At 36.3% G+C, this 21,180-nt stretch overlaps 1 protein-coding gene across 5 annotated transcripts in view; it reads right to left on the minus strand.

Moving 5' to 3' along the window:
- LOC130141961 (A disintegrin and metalloproteinase with thrombospondin motifs 6-like) overlaps positions 1-21,180 on the minus strand; it is a 158,458-nt gene that overhangs the window by 60,171 nt on the left and 77,107 nt on the right. For all 5 annotated transcript variants that reach the window (XR_008819232.1, XM_056323297.1, XM_056323298.1 and 2 more), the window contains 3 exons: positions 14,073-14,180; positions 7,556-7,701; positions 4,789-4,852 (listed from right to left, as the gene is read on the minus strand). Coding sequence is in view for 4 of the 5 variants with exons in the window: in XM_056323297.1 (XP_056179272.1) it covers positions 4,789-4,852; positions 7,556-7,701; positions 14,073-14,180 (318 nt within the window). In the remaining variant the exon portion in view is untranslated. The remainder of the gene's footprint in view (positions 1-4,788; positions 4,853-7,555; positions 7,702-14,072; positions 14,181-21,180) is intronic.

Here is a 21,180-nt window from a genome sequence, read left to right on the forward strand (position 1 = left end):
TAGCAAAAATAGGGCAAGAAACAAATCTAACTTGGCCACAATCTCTTCCCTTTAGCATTATTAAGAATCCGAACTAAGCCAAGAACAAAGGGAAATTTAAGCCCTTTTGAAATATTATACGGGAGACCGTACCAGTTACAATTTGCTGGAGAAGATCTAAGACAGTTGGGAGAGGGATATTTGTGTGAATATGTGAAGGCCCTCCAGGGACAATTAAAGGTTATAAATAAACAAATATTGGGAACAAGGGCCAGGGGGTTAGATCAGTCAATCCACTCCTTTAAACCTGGTGAATAAGTGTATATAAAGACTTTTTCAGGGAAACTTTAGAAGAAAAGTGGGAAGGACCCTATCAGGTGCTGCTGACAACCTTCACCGCCGCCGTAAAGATAAGAGAACAACCTGCCTGGATTCACTATTCTCGGATAAAGAAGGCTCCTGAGAAATCATGGGCCATCACCTCAGCAGGACCCATGAACTACGATTTATTAGATCATAATTGTAATAGTAGTAATTTCTGTAATAGTAATAATTTCTTTATTTTTAATAACTTCTAGAAACACAATGGACTGTCAAAAGGATCAGGGATATTTGTATAGAGTTATTCTGATCTTAATTTTAATAACTGTAGAGATTTTAGAAACTGAAACATAGATAAACAATACCCGTCTTCAAACACTCCAAAGAATTGTTAATGCCATGAAAGCTAAGGAATGTTGGATATGTACCTCTCTTCCTAAGGGAGGCCTGATAACACTCCTGTATGGGGTGGCCTCCCAAAACTGGAATTATCTAGATGGCAAACGGCCTACATGGCCAGACTTTTGGAAAAAGTCAAACAATGGTGGAGGATATTACCTATTTGATAAGAAAACATATAAGTTGGGTCCCAGATTTGATATACAAATATTAAACCTAACTACCACAGTAGTTATGAAAAGTGATAATAACTGTCATCGGAAAGCTCAAACAAGACAGGAGGAGCATGTCCTGGAAATCCAGGGCAAAATACTTGTTCCCAATCTGATGGATGGAATGATTAAACAGACACCCATAAGATATGGAACAAGGTTCAGAATTTGCATGAAATTAATAAAGACGATTTATCATGAAGTTTTGAAGCTATATGGAACAAACTGACTTCGTGGTTACCTAATTTAGAATGGTTAAAGCATGCTTTTGTTATAATACTTATTGTAATAGTTTTAAGAATAATATGTGTATTACTTCAATGTTTTGTTTGGTGCTGTCAAAGAATGATCATAAGACATAATGATTTTTTGTAGTTGCAAAAGAATTTGCAAAATTTGTTAGAAAAGGGGGGAATGAATAGTGAACGCTGTACCACTTATCTAAAGGATGACGCACCTATGTTTAGTTAAAAGTTGGGTAATGTCCAGGGACCCTTATTGCCACATGACGGATGTACAGACTGCTAAGTCCTTGGGTTGGTTATCTTTAGAAGGGACATTTGGTCTTAGATTCCTGTTGTACATGCAACGTGACGAAGATGGAGACTTTAAACATGGCCGCTAAGGAATAGAGTCTGCGCAGAGACAACTCCTCAAGGACATTGCACAGGCACGAGATATGTAAATTAATTCTCAGAATTGTAATAAATATGTAAACAATTTCTTGGAAAACTAATGAATAGGTCTGAGTAGCTTGTATAAAGGGGGGACTGAAAAGTCCCCTCGGTGTGCATGACTTTGGTGGAGTGATCCCCCATGCACCCAGCGCTGCCGAATAAAGATAACCTCTGCTCACCTGCATATTGCTGACTGATTCTTCAAATCAATAAACAGAAAAGTTGGTAGAGACTTGACTGATACAGGTTTAAAAGAAATATAAATAAAATATAAATCAGTATTTTGTATAAGAATAGGTTTTATCAACTAAAACTTTTTACATTTCCTGATAAAATTAAAAGGATAATGGAATATGCTTAGATTTTTATAAGGCACTTAGTAGTGTAGAACATCCAGACTAAAAAACTAGAAACAAACCTGTACTAGATCTGTAAAGCACACAGTAAGTTTATTAAATATTTACTGACACATTTCAATAAGGAATTCTCACTTGGTGAATTCATAGGTGAATTTCCTATCAACTGTAAGAACGAAAAATATGTTCAATGTTACTCAACATTTTCATTTGTGAATTGGAACTATAAACAAAATTCTTGCTTATGAAATTTTCCAATTACAAAAAGACCATCTCAGTGAAAATTAAGATGAAAGTAAATTAATTACAGCATATCATCTGGTAAACTGGATCCATTCAAATTAAAATTGCATGAAGACAGCCAATCACAAAGATACACATCTATGGAAAAAAATAAGATGGTCAAAATTTGAGAATGGTACACTAATTTGGAAGGTTGTATGACTGGAAAAGTTTTGCAGCTCATACTGGACACGCAGCTCAGCTTCAGTTTCTCTCACAACACTGTGCCCCAAGGCCTAATGCACTTCTTGGCTGTACTAACAGAACAGCTGTCATAAGCAGTAGGAAAGTAATTTTTAATTTTGAAATTTGAAATACTTCCTAACAATGAGGATAACCTCCACAGAGAAGTTTGCAGAACTAATACTTATGATATTTAATAACAATCATAAAAACAAAGTTTTATCAAGGAATGTTTTCTAAACTCCTGAATTATTGAACTCTGATTTAGTGTTTAACTATATGTTAAACAAATCTGTGCACAAAGTTTAGGTCAAGCTGACCCACCCTTCTCAAGTCATCAAAATTGATGACTGAAAGGACTTCTAATCAAGGGAGTCAACCTTGGGAAACAAAGAACAGATAATGATAAGAACACTATTATCTAAATTATGCAGAAAGAAGCCTCCAAGTGAGAAAGTTTTGGCTGCATGAGGAGACAAGCTGATAAGGTGTTGCAACCCACAGAAAATTAGTTGAAAGTAAGGACTAAGGTAATTGTGGTAATGGGAGATCGTGACCTCCAACTCAAATAGCCCCCCAAAAGAGGGCAAAACTCCGCCTGAGGAGCATGCGTAGTTAGTAAAAACCAGAACCAGCATATTAACTACTGTATTTTTTTCTGAACATATCAAAAGATAAACAGGTGAAACACCACCATTAGGTACACAGACTCTCCCGCTGTTATGAACTGTATTGATTTAAGAAGAAAATTAAGACAAATTTGAAGCTAAAATAATATGGAAGCCTATTTATGTTTGTACTGCTACTGACTTGGAAACTTACTAGTGAAATTCTTTATTGGTGTGAACTTTTTTCTGGTACAATTTTTACTTGAAGTTGTAATTTTGGTTCATAATTTAATTTTAGACATTTATACACTGACCCACTGTGGTGGTGTGCTTTCATTCCCCGCTACCCCCCCCCCCCCCCCCCCCCCCCATTTTCGGTAACTAAGACCCACCAATGGCGGTGATAACCAATGCCTCTGGTCCCTGAGGGCAGTAATCGACTCAAAGCGGCTTCTAACAGTAAACGGGTCTAACAATGAACCTGACTGAGTGACACCCAGGGTGGGGCGGAGGCCTCATAGCCTGGTTTTGCTTCAACAAAAGCCAGGAAGATCCCCTTACATCTGTACCAAATACCCTGCCCTATGCTGAACCATCGGGCCCCACTGACCTCTAAGGGCCAATCGGCACAAGATTGGCTTAGTCCCACCTTGCCGTGAGTATAAATCTGGCATTTAGAATCCTCTGTTTTGAGGGTGAGAACCCCAACCACTGTAGGGGTCGATGGGCCTGGACCTCTCCTCCCCAAGCAGGGACGCCTCTTTGGTAAGACTTGCGCCCCTGACTGCATTGGATGTTACTCGGTAATGTATCGCTATCTAAAGCGCTGAACTCTTAACTCAAACTCGATTGTTGCAGTAAGTGCATTCATCAACGGCAATTCTGAATTTGTTATATCTGTTGCCTTAATAAATCATCTATTTTTATCAACTTTGCAAAACTGTTTCAGTGAAAGTCCTTGGCTCTGACAGGCAAATATTGACTATGATGAGTGGCTGTACATATATAATCCTTTAGATATAAACCCGTTGACCAAGTCTGAGACTAGGATTGGATCCAGCCACACCTAGACTCCTCTCTGGGAAGGAGTTTAGAAAGCAAGGGGATTCTTTCCAAACCTCGACCCTCTTGACTCAGTGGAAGGGCTGTCTTCCCCCCCGCCACAGGTCAGACCCTTACCCCTTAATGCGTCGCCCACCCCCTCAGTGGTACTTCATTATTTGATGGGCTCAGCTCTAAAATGAAACTGCATAATCATTCTGGTAACACAAGAAACAGTGGATATCTGATGGCAAAGCAGCAGGTTTAAAACACCAGAAGAAATACATTTTAACAGAATGTATAAGAGGATTGTGCAACACATTAGCACTGGAAGTTATAAAGGTATAAAAAGGGTAAGAGGGTTTAAAAGTGGATTCATGGAGGATACTTCCATTTGTGGCAGTTAAGCAACATGGTACAGATATGATGTGGAGCTCAAGAAATCTTTTCACACCCAGCTTCTGGAAACTCATACAGTACATATTCATGGAAAAGTCATGCCTTGGCAGCCAGAAGTTAATAATTTTTCCTTAAGCACCTGTTATTTGCCACTGCTGGGAGACAAGACACTGGGCTAGCCAGACTTTTTGTCTGATGTGGAATGTTCCTTATTCACCTAAAACAGAATTCAAAGCTTTTCTGAACGAGGAAAAAAATGCATCCATTGCTGCTGAAATGAAAAACAGACAAGTTGAGATTGTACTCTTACAATGGAACAAAATTTACTTACATTAGTATTACAGGAGCGATACCGCTTCCTTTCTCCAAGACAATATTTGCCTCCACCTGAAGGCCTGGAAAAACATGTTTTATGTGGTAGTATATGTATTAGTATAAAAACAAGTTCATTATATATATTTATGTATTATTAGTATAAATACAAGTCCATGAGATAGAATTATATATTATATAAAATTATAAATTTATAAATATAAATTAACATATAAAATTTTATATAACAAAATTTTAAAAGTACGTAGAAGTTTTAAGGTGATATTTTTAAAGTATTTTATTTAATAATTGTAGCATTGACATGAATTGGAGCAGACAAAACAATACCGGGTACTTGAAAATCTTCACACATATAGTATTTATCTAGTTTGCATAGATCCCAAGGAATACAGTTTAACTGTATTTTGAACATCTTAAAAAGGCATTGTTTTTAATATTTGCTTGCTTTGTAAAACTAGAATGAGTGTGGATAACTGGCTAGCTGAAAAGGGTCACATAGACATAGTCCAGCTGGCTGGACAAAAATGCACATCGCTCTCAGCTTATCTGAAGTAAAGCAAAATACACTGTCTTTGGCTGTCCTTGTTACACAATAACAGGAAGATTTCGGTGGGAAAAGAATGTTGCAGGTGGGAACAGAAAACTACAGAAGAGAAACTAGGGGCGGGCTTGGTATTTAGGCAACTAACCAATAATGAGCTTAACTTTTGTAATATGTATGAGCTAATTATAACAAGGCATAAAAGGTGACTGTAAGGGACAATAAACGAAGTCTGCTGATCTCTCATATTGAGTGACTGTGTCTTCCCTCCGTCGCGACAAATGAGCAATGTGTAAAACAACCTACATACTTTTTTTTTAATCTTCTCATATTACACATGAAAATATAACAAAATGAAGAAATATTGTCTGCTAAATACTGGAGCCAAGAGCAAAGACTGCATTTTCTAGTTCAAGAATCTGATTTGAATTAAATAGTATTAAAACTGAGGAAACAGGTTTCTATTAGTATATTAAGACACTAGCTCTTCTCAAATTGTTCAAGAACCTTATCTGTCTTCCACAGAGGTCAAATACTGAATTAACATTGACTTAAATAGAAGACTAATCAGACATCAGATCTTTGGCTCATATCTTAAAATCAGAATAGAAAAAAATGTGGTGTTTGATTTATAATAAAGAAATAAAAGAATTTACAATTACCTAAAAAGAAAATCAATACTATTTTTCACATTACAGATATTTAACCAGGCAACGCTATTCTAGAAACTAAAGTTAATTAATGAACGAAAGGGAATTTTTTCCTAATGCAGACACATACAAAAGAAAATTTAAACAAAGAGTGCATTTGCTTGCTGCACTGTTAAACATTTAAAATTTAATCATCTTTCAGTGTACCAACTGATATACATGGTGACAGGAGTTGTTAAAAAAATATTAGGAAATTACTCATGTTCCAAACTAACATTTAACTATCATTTTTACATACTTCTGTGAAAAAAATAATGTATTTAATTTATTATTCTCTCAGTAACATAATCTGAATTGCTATCAATGCATATGGATATTTTTTTCTTTTGAATTCATTCAGTAAGTAGTGATATTTGCTAGATTTGATTGACAGTTATTGCTAATGATAGGAGGTGAACAGACCACCTTAAACAGCAGTAATGTAGCGTCATGGTGTCTCTTGCAGAGCGCAGTAGAAACTTGAAGTACAGCCTAGCTTACAAAACATGGGTACAAGCAACAAAGAACTGAAGTGTGCAGAGAGGAGAAGATAAGAACGGAGTGACAAAACTCACAGAATGGATTTTCATGAAATAAGCAAAAAAGCTTCATGTTTTCAAGAAAAAGTGGTTTTAAAAACTAATAATGGTGATGAAAATAGAGATTATGGGATGTGACAAGAACAAGGTATGGAGTAATAAAACCATCCTTCCACTAAGACCTAGAGCTGTGATGAAGTAACCAGAACAGGGCAAGCAGCAACAGAAAAAAAACAGTGATTCATTCAGCAAAGAACAGTAATGGAAAGAAGTAAGCATTCCTCATCTGAGAAGCACTAGTGACAGAGAGAAGAGCACTTACCTGACAGATCTTCTCTGGAACAGTGCTCAGGACATTGGGAAGCAGAGAGATGAAAGGACCAGTACAGATACACACAACAGCCCAAGCTGTAGTAGAGAAGCTGGCCCCTCTTGAGAGAGAGTAGATGGGCCAATAGGAAGTAGTGTTGGGGAGAGAAGTTGCTGAATTCTTTTAAGAGTCAGTGGGAAGTCACAACTAAGTGTTGGATGTGATAGCATATAAATATATTGTATGTAACATGATAATACAAATTATGGTTTATATGTAAGCAGTTGTATGCAAAATCTTAGAAATATTGAGTTATTTTTTTAATAACTGGCAAGTTACTTTATATCCTAGACAAGCATCAGAGATAATGTCTTAAGAAGAAAATCTAAGGCATAATTTAAATATATTTGCATGAACAGTAAGTTGCAGAAAGAAAACTGTTCTCGTTACTGCTAAATATAAATCCAGTTATCTTTACAGTACATACATAACAGATACATTAAGAAACGTTAAAAGTATGCCTCGTGAGCTGCTCCTGCTAAACTGTAAACTGTTTCTGTCTGCTATTTTGAAGACAAATGTTGCCAAACTAGCAAAACAATTTTACAGATAACATGTGTAACCATAGTTTTGAATAATTTTTAAGTGTGTCTTTTTGTTGGCTCCGGCTTACTTTAGCTACTTACGCTGGACTGTCACAGTGTCTTATAGATGAGGAGACTCCTCCCCCGCAGGTCCTGCTGCACTCTCCCCATAATGACCATAAACCCCAGCTTCCATCTATGCTCTGGGGCCAAGTGCCAAAAGGTACGCACTCTCCCTGATAACACCACTGAAAGATTTCACAAAAAACCCCACAAAATTAGCTTCCAGGCCGACATAGAGTTATCAGGACAGAAAAATATAAGGGTCAGGCAATGGCAATTATAGGCATTAGCATTCTCTGTATAGATAACAAGACTAATATTTTACATTTTCTAGCCATGTTTAGACATTGGTGATGGTGTGTGTGATTTTTTGTCTTCGCTAAATCCTGAATCATAGGTCCCTATCACAGACCATAAGTTAAAGCAAGCTTAAAATAAATATTTTTGTTTCTTCATACATCCTCCTTAATGATTAATATTAAAGGAACTGCAAATAGCTTACAGACTTTTTAAACACTAAGATGCATTTCTAAGATTAGTTTAGTAAAACACCCTCCACTTAGGATTCATGTAGGGGCTTCATTACACAAAATGAAAAATTCCCTCCAATAATATTTTTAAGAAAATATTCCCTTAACATTTTAAAAAAAAATCTGAACTAGGTTACAATGGAAGAAGAATTTGTTGCAGTACTTAATTTATACTAACCCTACAGACATAATAAAAGTAGCACCACGGCATTAGACATGGTACAGAAAATCACTATATAATAGTGACTAGCCATTTGTTCAGGGACAGAATGAACATGTGTACTTTATTCATGCAAACACTGAACCTTTGCAATATTGTTATTTATATTGGACATACAAAATGACAGACAATTCACACAATAGCTAATTGTTAAAATAAGTTTATAATTTCCTTAGAAACCTTTTTTAAATCATTCAGAAATAAACCTGGAGCCCATAGTTTGTTCCACATTCTGGTGTCTATTGCATTACTGAGAATCTGGTAGCTCAATTAGATAAGCCTTTCTTGCTGTTACTGGCTTAAGTGACAGAGTAGAGCATGGCCTCAGGTTTACTGTGACCTGAATCTGCATGTTTCACTTCTAAAAGGTGGATATCTGCTGTTTAACTCCCTTGAATTCCCATAATAGACACAGTATTGATCCTTTCCAAAAAGAAACCCAGATGTCTGTGTCAAAATCAGCCATATGAATTTGAAAAAAAGCACTGAGACATACACAGAAGACACAGAGAGATAGACATATCCCTGTTCAGCCATAAGCACTACTAAAAGACTCAGTGTTGACTTTATGCTAATCAGTACAGCAAAGCCAAGTTTTCTCTTATCCTGAGACCTAAGGCTCACCTAAAGCATCAGTCCTGGTAATTTGGGATATATGTAAACAAGTAAATGCAGCTACTCACAATGACCTGAATTACTCTGGATTTTTATGAAAGAAACTGAAAAGAGAATTTAACCATCAGTCATTACTCAGGAAAAAAAAGAATTAATAGGTGTTTGATATGAACAAGGATTGTACAGAGTTAGTCAAAGACAATTAATAAATTATTTTTTCATTAGAAATTTCATTTTTAATAAAAAGGTACTTCTAGACTGTCAAACATGTCAGAGTAAGTGTGAAGCTCTCAAGAACGTACATTAAAACAATGAATAATAAAATGTGTAGCTTATCATGAGCAAATGCACCTAGATAAAAAGTAGTTTTGCATATAAACACATGCTACCATTTAACATTAATGTGAAACCTGTAGCATTATTTTTCTAGCCACATTCATACTTGTTTCTTCTCAAAACATTTTTATCCTCCTCTTTTTTCTCTGTATGTGCAGTACGTGTTTTAAAACAGCTGTTACAATCCAGCACATTTCGGTTTATAACCTCATCCTCTATCAGTTAGAGAAACAAAACAGCATTAATGTAAAGCAAACTATTTTAAATCTCAAGATCAAAAAGCATTGCCTTTTCTACTAGGTCTGGTTGGGACAGTTTTCCTCATAGCAGCCAGTCTAGTGCTGTGTTTTAGGTTTGTGACCAGTGCATATAACACACCAATGTTTTAGCTACTGCTGAACAATGCTTGCACAGCATCAAGGCTTTCTCTGCTTCTCACTCTGTTGCACCAGTGAGTAGGCTGGGGGTAGGCAAGAGGTGTGGAGGGGATACAGCAGGGACAGCTGACCTCAACTGACCAAAGGGATATCCCATACCCTATAACATCATGCTCACCAATAAAGCTGGGGGTATTTCCAAAGTAGCCATTGCTCAGAAACTGGCTGGGCATCAGTCTGTTGGTGCGGGGTGGTGAGTGATTGCCTTTGCATCTCTTGTTTGTTTTTTCTTTCTTTTCCTTTCACTTACTAAACCCTCTCTATCTCAACCCATGAGTTTTTCTCACTTTTGCTGTTGATTCTCTCTTCCATCTTGGGGGGGGGGGGAGCGAGTGACTGGGGGGGGCTTAGCTGTCAACCCACCACACCCTTCTTCAGAAAAAAAACAAGGACACAAGATTTCATGGAGTTGTACTGTGGAAAGGAAGGTTTATCCTTCTTGCAGTTCTAAATTTACAACTCAGAGGTTTATGCCAATAAGTAGGCATCTGTCAGAGGAACGTACCTTCATATATACGGAGCTTCTCTTAAATCCAGACTATCACTGAATATCTGCATAACACATAATGCAGTCCGTATAGTGAACTCAAATATTTTTAGGTAGTACAGATATAACCACATGGCACAGTGTTTTGCAATGCCTCTAACAGTGCAATTATGATGGAGAAGGAAGTATTTATGTGAATTACACATGAAAGATTAAAATTTTTTGTTTTCTTATAAATATAATGATAAATTAAGTGATAATGATTTTATTAATCTAAGACAATAATCTCCTTAAAGCATTCTGTTAGAGAGGCCACAGGAGTACATGATCAGGTATCTAATGCTAAAGTAAAAAGCTAGAAATTAAAATGCTTCTAAGAGTAAAAATGTATGCTAATAATTTAATTTAAAAAACATTATAAATATTAAAAACATGTCAAAATCAAAGTTAATAAATGAAACACACTCAGAATTAAAGTTAACCCCCCAAACTCTATATTATGATTGTATAAAATAGGCAGGTGCATTTCACCTGCCTTGTTTTTCCAAAGCTGTATAAAACCTCTGTGCTCTGTAATTTCCTGCCATCCAAACATTTCTTTCTTCTACATTCCCATATTTCCCTGTAAAAGCTCCCTAAATGCTGTTTTTTCTTCTCTACTGAAGTTAAATTTGAGGACTTACTGCTCACTTTAGTGAAAATTTATCTTTCACCAGAGGCCAGTGATGCACAGAATCTCTGTCAGAGTAATTAAAGATTACCAAAATCTTCATTATTTCTAATGGGACTACAGAAATATGCTTCTGCCATGAACTATAGCAACCCAATCTGCTATAATGAGGTAAGGACTACTGAGTAACCAGTATATGAAGATACAAGAGGAGGTGACAGCTATTTTAAAAGAACAACCCTTCATGAAAGATTTAGAACTGAAATGTCAATTCTCTTCCACTGAAGCAACTTTCAGTTAGTTCAATTAGGACAGTGGTGATGCATTTGAATACATCTAAAATGTGCACAAAATTTTAACCCTGTGAATTGATGTGAGCAGACTGGGAATTTTCTTCTACAGATTATTAACAATAAACCAAACTACTACATTATGGCATATTTGAGATCACTTTTTATATGAATTTTAGCTGTTTAACAGAACTAAGATTTACAACAGTATGCATTTACAAAACTCATACAGCAATTACTGTAATAGTGAGGAAAACTGCCATCTCATCTTAAACAATGGATTTTCAACCAGTGCTTCTATAATTATTTTGTAAGGAAACTTAATGTCCAGTAATAACTTTAATTTAGGTCACCACATGATATAGCTACTTAAACTGTGCTTTCAGCACACTTTTCACTTTTTTGCAAGTTTTTCCCTTGTTAGCATCCCTCCCTAGCGTGAGTCTATACAATGATGCTAGAAAAGGTTACTTTTTTATTACTTTAAATTCAAAGACAAAAATAAACATTCCTATCAATTTTGTCTTTTTGTTTTATATGCACTATTTCCTCATCAGAGTATTTTTAAATCTATCAGTTAGTTTACCTCCACAAACACATCTCTGGGTATAAATGACCAGAGAGAAGCTTCATGTATATTTTAAATTATTATTGCAAGATTAGGAAAAAGTGCACCTTTTTGAACCCGGATGATATGAAAAACCCTTCACCAAAGCATGAACATGTTAAAGCTTCAAAACAGAATAGATGTACAAGTTCTGTCAGTAGCAAACACCCACTCTATTCTCTTTCCCTCTATGCAGAAAACAGCTGAGTAACATTTATGGAAAACACTCTAAAACCCTTCAGGCATAGGCAGACATCTACTGTGGACAATTTCAACCCAAAGAGTTAAAGTTTGGCATGTTTATATAAGGAACTGAAAGAAGGTTTTATAATAGAGTGTTAGGCAATTTTAATCATAGAAATCCCTCCCAACTCTGCCAATAAGACATTAATGCACAGTGCATCAAATTTTCCTTTGAGCTAATAGTTACACCAAATTTACATCAGTGTAACTAAAAGCAGAAATTGACCCTCCAAATATGATAAAGTACTCTGGGATCTTGTTAGGCATTTAGAGCAGAGAACGTAATTTATTATATATTTGGACAGAGCCCAGCAAAATAGGGCCTAATTTGGTTGTGGTCTTTAGGAGTGACTGCAATATAAATGTTATAATAATAATAAAGTGTTACAGAATTGTAGCCTATTATTTTCTCCTTAGCGTGTGGTGAAGAGAAATACATATTCTGAAAGAACTTGTGTTTTCAGATTTTTTTGCTATCAGGAAATATAAATTTACAGGAAACTTTGAAGCTGCAGTTTACAGAAACAAAACCATTTCTCTCATTACCCTCTAAAATATAATGATGGAACAAGATACTGATGACTGGAAAAGATATTTTGTAGAGAGCAAACTGATTAAAGCCTCTGGCAAATGGACACAGCAATAGCATTTTAAAGCATCTCATCATGTTCACTGTAGTCTCACGGTTTAAAAAAATATAAATTGAGGTAAATTGCTTCTTGTCATTGACAAGGAGTGGTGGTTCCAAAATAAACCTAGACTGTTGAGTAGGGCTCCTAGCATTTTCTATTACTCTAATTAAAGGTAACATTTTTGGTAGAATGTGAAGGTCTCTCTATTTTCATTGACTAAGTCTAAGAACTCTATTTTTTTAAAGTGATCCCTTCAATTAATTTATTTAACATGGTTTACCAACATTTCCAAACTCAGCATGGAAAAACCATCAGAATGACACTATGCCATGGATCCTGAATTAAGCTGTCAGCAAGGATTAATAAACTCTAACAGCTGCCCAAAAGCTTTTATTCTTTTTATTTAAACATCAGATTGCAAGTCAAAATGCAGTGTAATCTTTGTTGAAGCTACTCCAGCTAGCATGGGAAGAGTCAGAACAGACAACAGATGACAATAGTCATTGTTAGGAAAAAAATCCAATCTGGAGCAGTAAATCTTAAGGACAGATGGATGCAGCAAATCTTGGAGAGATACTGGAAATTGTTTTAATATAGTAAGTTCTCTTCACTTCCTAAAAACCTGCATAAAATGTATTATCTTGAAAAGAGGTATATGGAATTAACTTTTTTCCCCAATATGTATCCTCTAAATTAATAATTAAAATATTTTTCTCTCCTCTTTAAGATCTGTATAGATTTTGCCTCGTAATTGAGAAACACTCTTACTATTCTTCTTAATCTAAACCTCATTTTCAGAATTTTGTCTGAAACTACTGATTAATATACAGTCAACGTTTTAAAATCCAAATTCAAATGTTCAGACAAATGCAGAAGCACTAGGCTTATCTATTGCAACACTGACTTTCCATACTTTACTGTTAGGTAGGAAAGCTTATCTGACTGCATAGCAAAATCCTTTCAAGCTAAACGGTTATGCAAGTATAACTGAATATTAAAGGAATAATTCAAAGTCAAAATAGAATGGTCACTGGGAAATATGGGCCTTTAGAAACCCCATTTATTAAGGCAACTTTTTTTCTATATGCTTGTATGATTCAGCTTACATCTGAAGGAATTAATTTTTTGTTTATCTTCTATACAAAACAGAGTTCAGGCTCTAGATCTATGTTACACATTTTCAGAGTTTAACAGTCCATTATGGAATAATGCTATAAATTTTAATAATAATAAAACTAATAAATATACAGAGAGTATGTAACAGGATTTTTTTTATGCAGGCTATAGAATTTTGTAGCAAGGATAAATGTTTTATTAAATTACATATATAAAATAGTTGTTAAATAAATTCTGTAGGACATTTCCATTAAGATGCAAATGTATTCTAAACTATATAACTCTTTTTGAACTGTTATACTTTCTCATAAGGAGTTTAATTTTCTAGTTCTTTCTTCCTGTAGTCTTTAAACAATAAATTATATGTACTCACCCCCTTTTCAATGCTCCCTGTTTGGCAAAGAGTACCTTCAGCTGCTGGAATGCTGTTGGTGACACAGCGGTTACTTTTGCTGAGGCACCAAAGCTCTCTACACACTTCCTAGGAAAGAAGGCAGAAGTTAATCAGAATAATGGCCTAAAATTAGTTCCAGTCCTCATACACACGTGTATACACAAATTGTTTTGAGCAGAGACTATAAGAACTGGGCTGGAGAGATAAATCTATAGATGGTTTTGAAATACTCTGAAGCAATTTCAAAGGCACAATATTTTACCTAAGAATATTCTGCCAAAAAATTCTGGAAGCATCAAATTGTAGACTACAGGAATATGTTTTTCATACCTGTCATGCAAGTAATGTTTTATAGTTATTTTTTTCTTGATTAGTGCTAATACTGGACTTAGTATATTTTAGTGTTTACAATGTGGTCTTCAGATGTGCTGCAGTAGCTCCATGACTGTTGTTATCTGCCTTAAAATTCCACGGTAAAAGGATACTATTAGTTTTGAAATATGAAACGGCAACATTTATTTTTGTTTCATTTATTTTAAACAAAAAAATTTCTGAGCTCAGACTACTTGCTCTCATCTTCTTTAACACATGCTAAACCAGTCCATGTGTACTTAGTACAAACTGAGCTACGTACTAAAATATTTCCTTTAGGCTTTTTAGATTTGTGGCTGATATTTCATAAATGATTTAACCTATCCTATTTCCCTAAGTTGTCAGTGTTAAACAAACACAGGTTTTTTTCAAATAATCTTTTTTCCTACAATATTTTCACATTTGGTTTGCAGATTTACTCAATACATATTCATTATTGTATTTATTATTCAATAATTTATATTAAGTCAGTTATGTTGACATTAGAGATTCATTGTTAAAACTATCTAAGGGTTGAAATTCATAATATAGGTGTGATTCAAAGTTGGCTGAACATTTTGGAAATCTTTCAGTCACTTGAGTTGCCTGGGGATTGGGCTATGTATGCAGAATGGAACCAGAAGTGTTTTTTTTTTATAGGAACTGACTTACATTATAACCTTTGTATTATTTTGTGATCTGTGTAAGAGTTCAAAAACTGCTTATAGATATTTTCTATTTTTAAGGTTTTTTGAAAATTGGACAGATACTCAGATTTTTTAAATGATCTTATGATAGTCATTACTACTGCATTTTATTTAACAGCTGCTTGAAATCATACCCTACAAATAATTCTTGTACAGGTTCTATAGCTGAACCTTGGTACAAAGAGCAAAAAGGAAAAGAAAGTGTGAGCAAATAAAATTTATTAGGTGTCCCCCCCCTCCCCCCCTAATTATTTCTTTGAGGAAATGAATGAGTATCTGGCACCTAGCCTATCTCTTCTATACATCTCAACCGGAACAACTGTTAAGTTTTACCCTAAGAGTCACGTTTCTTGCATTGTACTGTATATAGACATGGATTTATTTATACATTATTCACTAGCAGCTGCAGTAACAGTTCAACAGTACAAGGTTTTCTTGAATAATGCAAAATTATTTTCCAAGTTTAAAATCAGATGGTGCCATTCTTGCAGGACTGATATATACAGTATATTTAGTGTCATGATTGGTAAAGCAAGATATCTTTTTAAAAATCCATTAAAAACATACCATATTTAGAATGGTCCGAATTTATGAGGAATGAGTACTGATAATTTCTGGAGCTTCCATCCAATTTTTGACAATTAGGCCTAAGCTATTGCATTATATTGTTATGCACCAATTCCCATTTGGTGGAGGGCTCTATGAAAACTTGAGCATGTCATGGAATAAACTGACATTCTTGAGCCTCTTTTTAGGAGAAAAATTGCCACTTGTAAAAGCATACCTGCAGCCAATGTAGACTCTCTTACTTTTCAAATTAGAATTTTTTGTTGAAGAAATGAAAACAGTATTTACTTTAATCTGAATAAAACACTTTTGCCACTCAGCTGATAACATTTTTTGATTAAGATACACATTCACAAATAAAACATATGGTTTAAAATATCAAATAGAACAAGGAAAGCACAGAAGATACATCACAAAGATTCTTGAAAAATCTCTTTAACTAGATTACAAATTTCACATTTATTTGAGACAGCCAGCATGGCTTCACCAAGGGCAAGTCCTGCCTGACCCGACCTAGTGGCCTTCTAGGATGGAGTGACTACATCAGTGAACAAGGGAAGTGCTACAGATGTTGTCTATCTGGACTTCCGTAAGGCCTTTGACATGGCCTTCCCCAGCATCCTTCTCTCTAAATTGGAGAGAGATGGATTTGATGGGTAGACTGTTCGGTGGATGAGGAATTGGCTGGATGGTCTCATCCAGAGAGTAGTGGTCAACGGCTCAACGTCCAGATGGAGATCAGTGGCAAGTGGTGTCCCTCAGGGGTTCGTATTGGGACTAGTACTGTTTAATATCTTCATCAATGACACATAAAGCAGGATTGAGTGCACCCTCCGTAAGTTTGCAGATGACACCAAGCTGAGTGGTGTGGTTGACATGCCTGAGGGACTGGATGCCATCCAGAGAGACCTGGACAAGCTTGAGAAGTAGCCCCATGTGAACTTCATGAGGTTCAACAAGGCCAAGTGCAAGGTCCCGCACCCGGGTCGGGGCAACCCCTGGTATCAATACAGGCTGGGGGATGAAGACATTGAGAGAAACCCTGCGGAGAAAGACTCGGGGGTACTGATGGATGAAAAATTGGACATGAGCCTGCAATGCGCGCTCGCAGTCCAGAAGGCCAATTGTATCCTGGGGTGCATCGAAAGAAATGTGGCCAGCAGGTTGAGGGAAATGATTCTGCCCCTCTGCTCTGGTGAGACCCCACCTGGAGTACTGCATCCAGCTGTGGGGTCCTCAGCACAGGAAAGACATGGACCTGTTGGAGTGAGTCCAGAGGAAGGCCACAAAAACGATCAGAGAGATGGAACACCTCTCCCATGAGGAAAGGCTGAGAGTTGGGGCTGTTCACCCTGGAAAAGAGAAGGCTCATGGGAGACCTTATTGCAGCCTTTCAATACTTAAAGGGGGCTTATATAAGAAAGATGGGGACAAACTTTTTAGTAGGGCTTGTAGCGATAAAACAAGGAGTAATGGTTTGAAACTAAAAGAGGGTAGATTCAGACTAGACATAAGGAAGAAACTTTACTGTGAGGGTGGTGAAACATTGGAACAGGTTGCCCAGAGAGTTTGTAGATGCCCCATCCCTGGAAACATTCAAGGCTGGGTTGGATGGGGCTCTGAGCAACAAGATCTAGTTGAAGATGTCCCTGCTCACTGCAGGGGGGTTGGACTAGATGACTTTTAAAGGTCCCTTCCAACCCAAACCATTCTATGATTCTATGAAAAGTGTCAGACTGTGATGATTCTACTTCTGTGCTTATTTTGCATCTGATCAAGGACAAATGTTTAAATTAATAGCTGTGCTGACTTTGTGAAGTTTGGTTCAATGTTCTGAAAAGCCAAAAATTCAACTGCATTAAGAAACAAAGATTTCAACCATTCCAATATATACAAAAGCAAAAATGTCAGATCTGTGTGACAGTCTGTCATTTGAAAATATCTGTATTTCAGGGCAATTTGAATCCAGAATTCTGGTTTGTGCTCCAGGGTTTACTTGCAGAATTTCACTTTTGATATGACTACACAAGTACAGTATCTATATATTAATATAAAAGGGGAAGTAATAATTAAAACATATTTCATTGCCAGGCTAACATATCCACAAATTAGCAATTTCTTTCCAATAGGAAATGCATTCTTTCTGTATACTCAGGCTTCTTTGTGGCACTACACTCCGCCAAATTCACAGAACTAACATCTCCAAGACATTGTAGTTCCAAAAAAATAATCAGCTGAACTGTGTGAATTAATGGATACAGCACTCCAAAACTATTTTAGTCATTCATCTGTTTGTAGGATGATTCTAAGCATATCAGCTCAAGTCCGTACTACATAAAATGAGAAAAATAGTTTCCTTCTTCCTAAATTGCTTTGGGAGATAGAATGAAAAGCACTACATCAAAACTAGATATTATTACTGACATAGTCTGGTAGTCCTTATTCAGACCTTGATTTCAGCAGGAGTTTGCCTCAGTAAATCCATAAAGACAAAAGTAATGTAAAATTACTATGGGCTGTATCATATTATTAATATCTGAGCAAAAGACTCTTGCTTATATCAGAAAGGAGTTCTGTCTGAGACAGACATACAATATCTTAAAATCAACAGAATATTTCCTTATGGAAAACTATGCGAAACACAGAGAACTTATTAACTAAAATAATGAAAGAATGTATTTTTGTAATTTCTTTTAAGCACAGCTACACTTATTTAAAAAGTTGTTTATTTTCCCCTGCTGCTTTGCACTTAAAAGAGTAGAATTTGAAGTAAATTCTCCATCAGCCTGTACATGAAATTAAAAATAATATTAATAGTCATTTGAAAAAAAATAAGATATCTAAAAAGAAGTGGAAAATCCATCTCTGCTCTTATTTCATTAAATGAAAATGGAATTATACCAGGTACTACTATGGCTATGTGTTTTTTATTTTCAGCTGATTTTGAAAAGTTAACAGAGAAATTATTCTAAGGTGTATAAAGCTTTCTATTCTCCAGCTCAGCCCTATACCTGGAAATTTGAGATATTTCCTTATTACCACTATCCTATCAGTATCATCTTTAAGCAGCTGCTTTTAATAAGCCAGTCTTAAAAATATATGAGCAGCTGCCCTGGAAAGGTTAGGCCAAAAATCACTAGTAGAAAGTATACTGCTTTTTTTCACACAGGAACACATGTGTGCATACACACCCACCCCACACCCAACCACCAACAAACATAAGGTGACCCTTTATGGTAGTCTTTTCTTCATTGGTGGACATAAGATGAAGCTAACATATCTTTTGCCAACATTAAATTTGTGTAAATAATTTACTGACACCAAGAGAAAGAAGCATAATCTGAAAATTAATCAATGACCTCAAAGTCAGTCTCCAAGTGCGTAGATTTAATAACTATTAATTTGTAAAGCAGACAAGGGAAAGTGTTTTTAAAATCCAGGAAACAAACTGAAGCTGAGGCCTGTCACAAGATAGATGACAACTTGTAATGGTGTATCTTAGGGCTCCATGACTTCAATTTGGAATTCAGATGTTTGTATAAGTTGAACCCATCTAGAGAAAAAAGACAGCAAATAAAATTATCCTCTTTTTGACTAAGTGTTATCAATGATGGAGCCTCTTTTTGTTGTGTCATGCAGAGTTACACATAGGCATTTCACATTATGTAACATCTAAGCATCCTATATCATAATCATCATGAATTGTAACAATACAGCACAATGAAAACTCGGTAATATGAGCAAAGATCAAATTGCTGTGCTGTTCTTAATGTTTTCAACACTAATGAAAGACTCCAACAAAAGTTAGCAGTTTGGCCCATAATTAAATAAATAAATAAAGAGGTGGGAAGTATATTCACAATGCATATTAAACTATGATAACTTGGGCATTTTCCTTTCTCCCCCTCCATGAAATTTTAAAATGTTAATCAGGATTTTATGTTACTTCAGCACATTTCATCTATAATATGCTGTACCTCTTGATGAGCATTTGCTAAAACAGAGCATAAAAATAACAAGCGTGAATCTAAAAGCATCAACCTAGAGTATTTCAGACTCATTGCTGAAATACTGATGGCAACACGATTAAAACTAGGTTAATTATAATTATGGGTGAACTTCAGAAGGTTCAAAGTTTAGTTCAGATAAGCACCCAAAAATAACCATTTTACTGCTCCATTCCTAAACGCTCATTAAGTGGTGCATCATGTTATGAATCACAACATGCTGAAAGAATGTGAAATAGAATCTGAAGCTTAGGTTGTACATTCATATTAAGTTATCAGCATTCTTTCCTAAATATTGGGTGCTTATGTGAACCTTATGGAAACTACAGAATCCCTACAAGGTCAATCACCTCCAAGTAGCATCTTCCCTTTCAAACCCATGCAATCTATCCCATCTTTATTCCAACCACATTCCAGTATCTGGAAGCTCATTATTGATTCTATAATCATCTACTACACTCCTGCTTTGTTCACTGGCTTCCCCTTGCACTTTTTAAACAACTTTTATAAGATCTAGGTACATTCGTATTATGTCTATGTCTCTTGGGGGGGGAGAGGGGGAGGGAGGGAAAGAGGGTTTGGAGACAAGACAGTCCTAGGAAAGAAGAAAGGGGACTATGAGAACTTGTTTAAAAAATATACAAAAAGGATTTTAAACCACTTTATGATTCAGAAAGAGGAAAACCCGCATGCAGGCGGGTTTTGAATGTCTCCAGAGAAGGAGACACCACAGCTTCTCTGGGCAGTTCCAGTGCTCTGGCACCCTCAAAGTAAAGAAGCTTTTCCTCATATTCGGATGAAACTTCCTATGTTGCAGTTTGTGCCCATTGACCCTTGCCCTGCTGCTTGGCACTACTGAAAAGAGCCTGGCCCCATCCTCTTGACACTTGCCCTTAAGATATTTGTAGACATTGGTAAGATCCCCTCTCAGTCTTCTTTTCTCCAGGCGAAACAGGCCCAGCTCCCTCAGCTTTTCCTCACAAGGGAGATGTTCCAGTCCCCTAATCGTCTTTGTAGCCCTTTGCTGGACCCTCCTCCAGTAGTTCCCTGTCTCTCTTGAACTGGGGAGCCCAGAACTGGACACAGTACTCCAGATGCGACCTCACCAGGGCAGAGTAGAGGGGGAAGATAAAACTCCCTCAACCTGCTGGCCACACTCCTCCTAATGCACCCCAGGATCCCATTGGCCTTCTTGGCCACAAGGGCACACTACTGGCTCATGGGCAACTTGCTGTCCACCAGAACTCTCAGGGCCTTCTCTGCAAAGCTGCCTTCCAGCAGGTCAATCCCTAGCCTGTACTGGTGCATGGGGTTGTTCCTCCCTAGGTGCAGGACCTTACTAACATCATACACTAACATTAAAATTTGCATCACCCGATTACAAGGGTCAATTGTAATTCAGGCTATTTTGCCTGATTATTTTTTTTCTAAGAAATATTGTAGAACTGTTGTGTA

The sequence above is a fragment of the Falco biarmicus genome, chromosome W, assembly GCF_023638135.1.
Source record: "Falco biarmicus isolate bFalBia1 chromosome W, bFalBia1.pri, whole genome shotgun sequence".
Taxonomy (NCBI): Eukaryota; Metazoa; Chordata; class Aves; order Falconiformes; family Falconidae; genus Falco; species Falco biarmicus.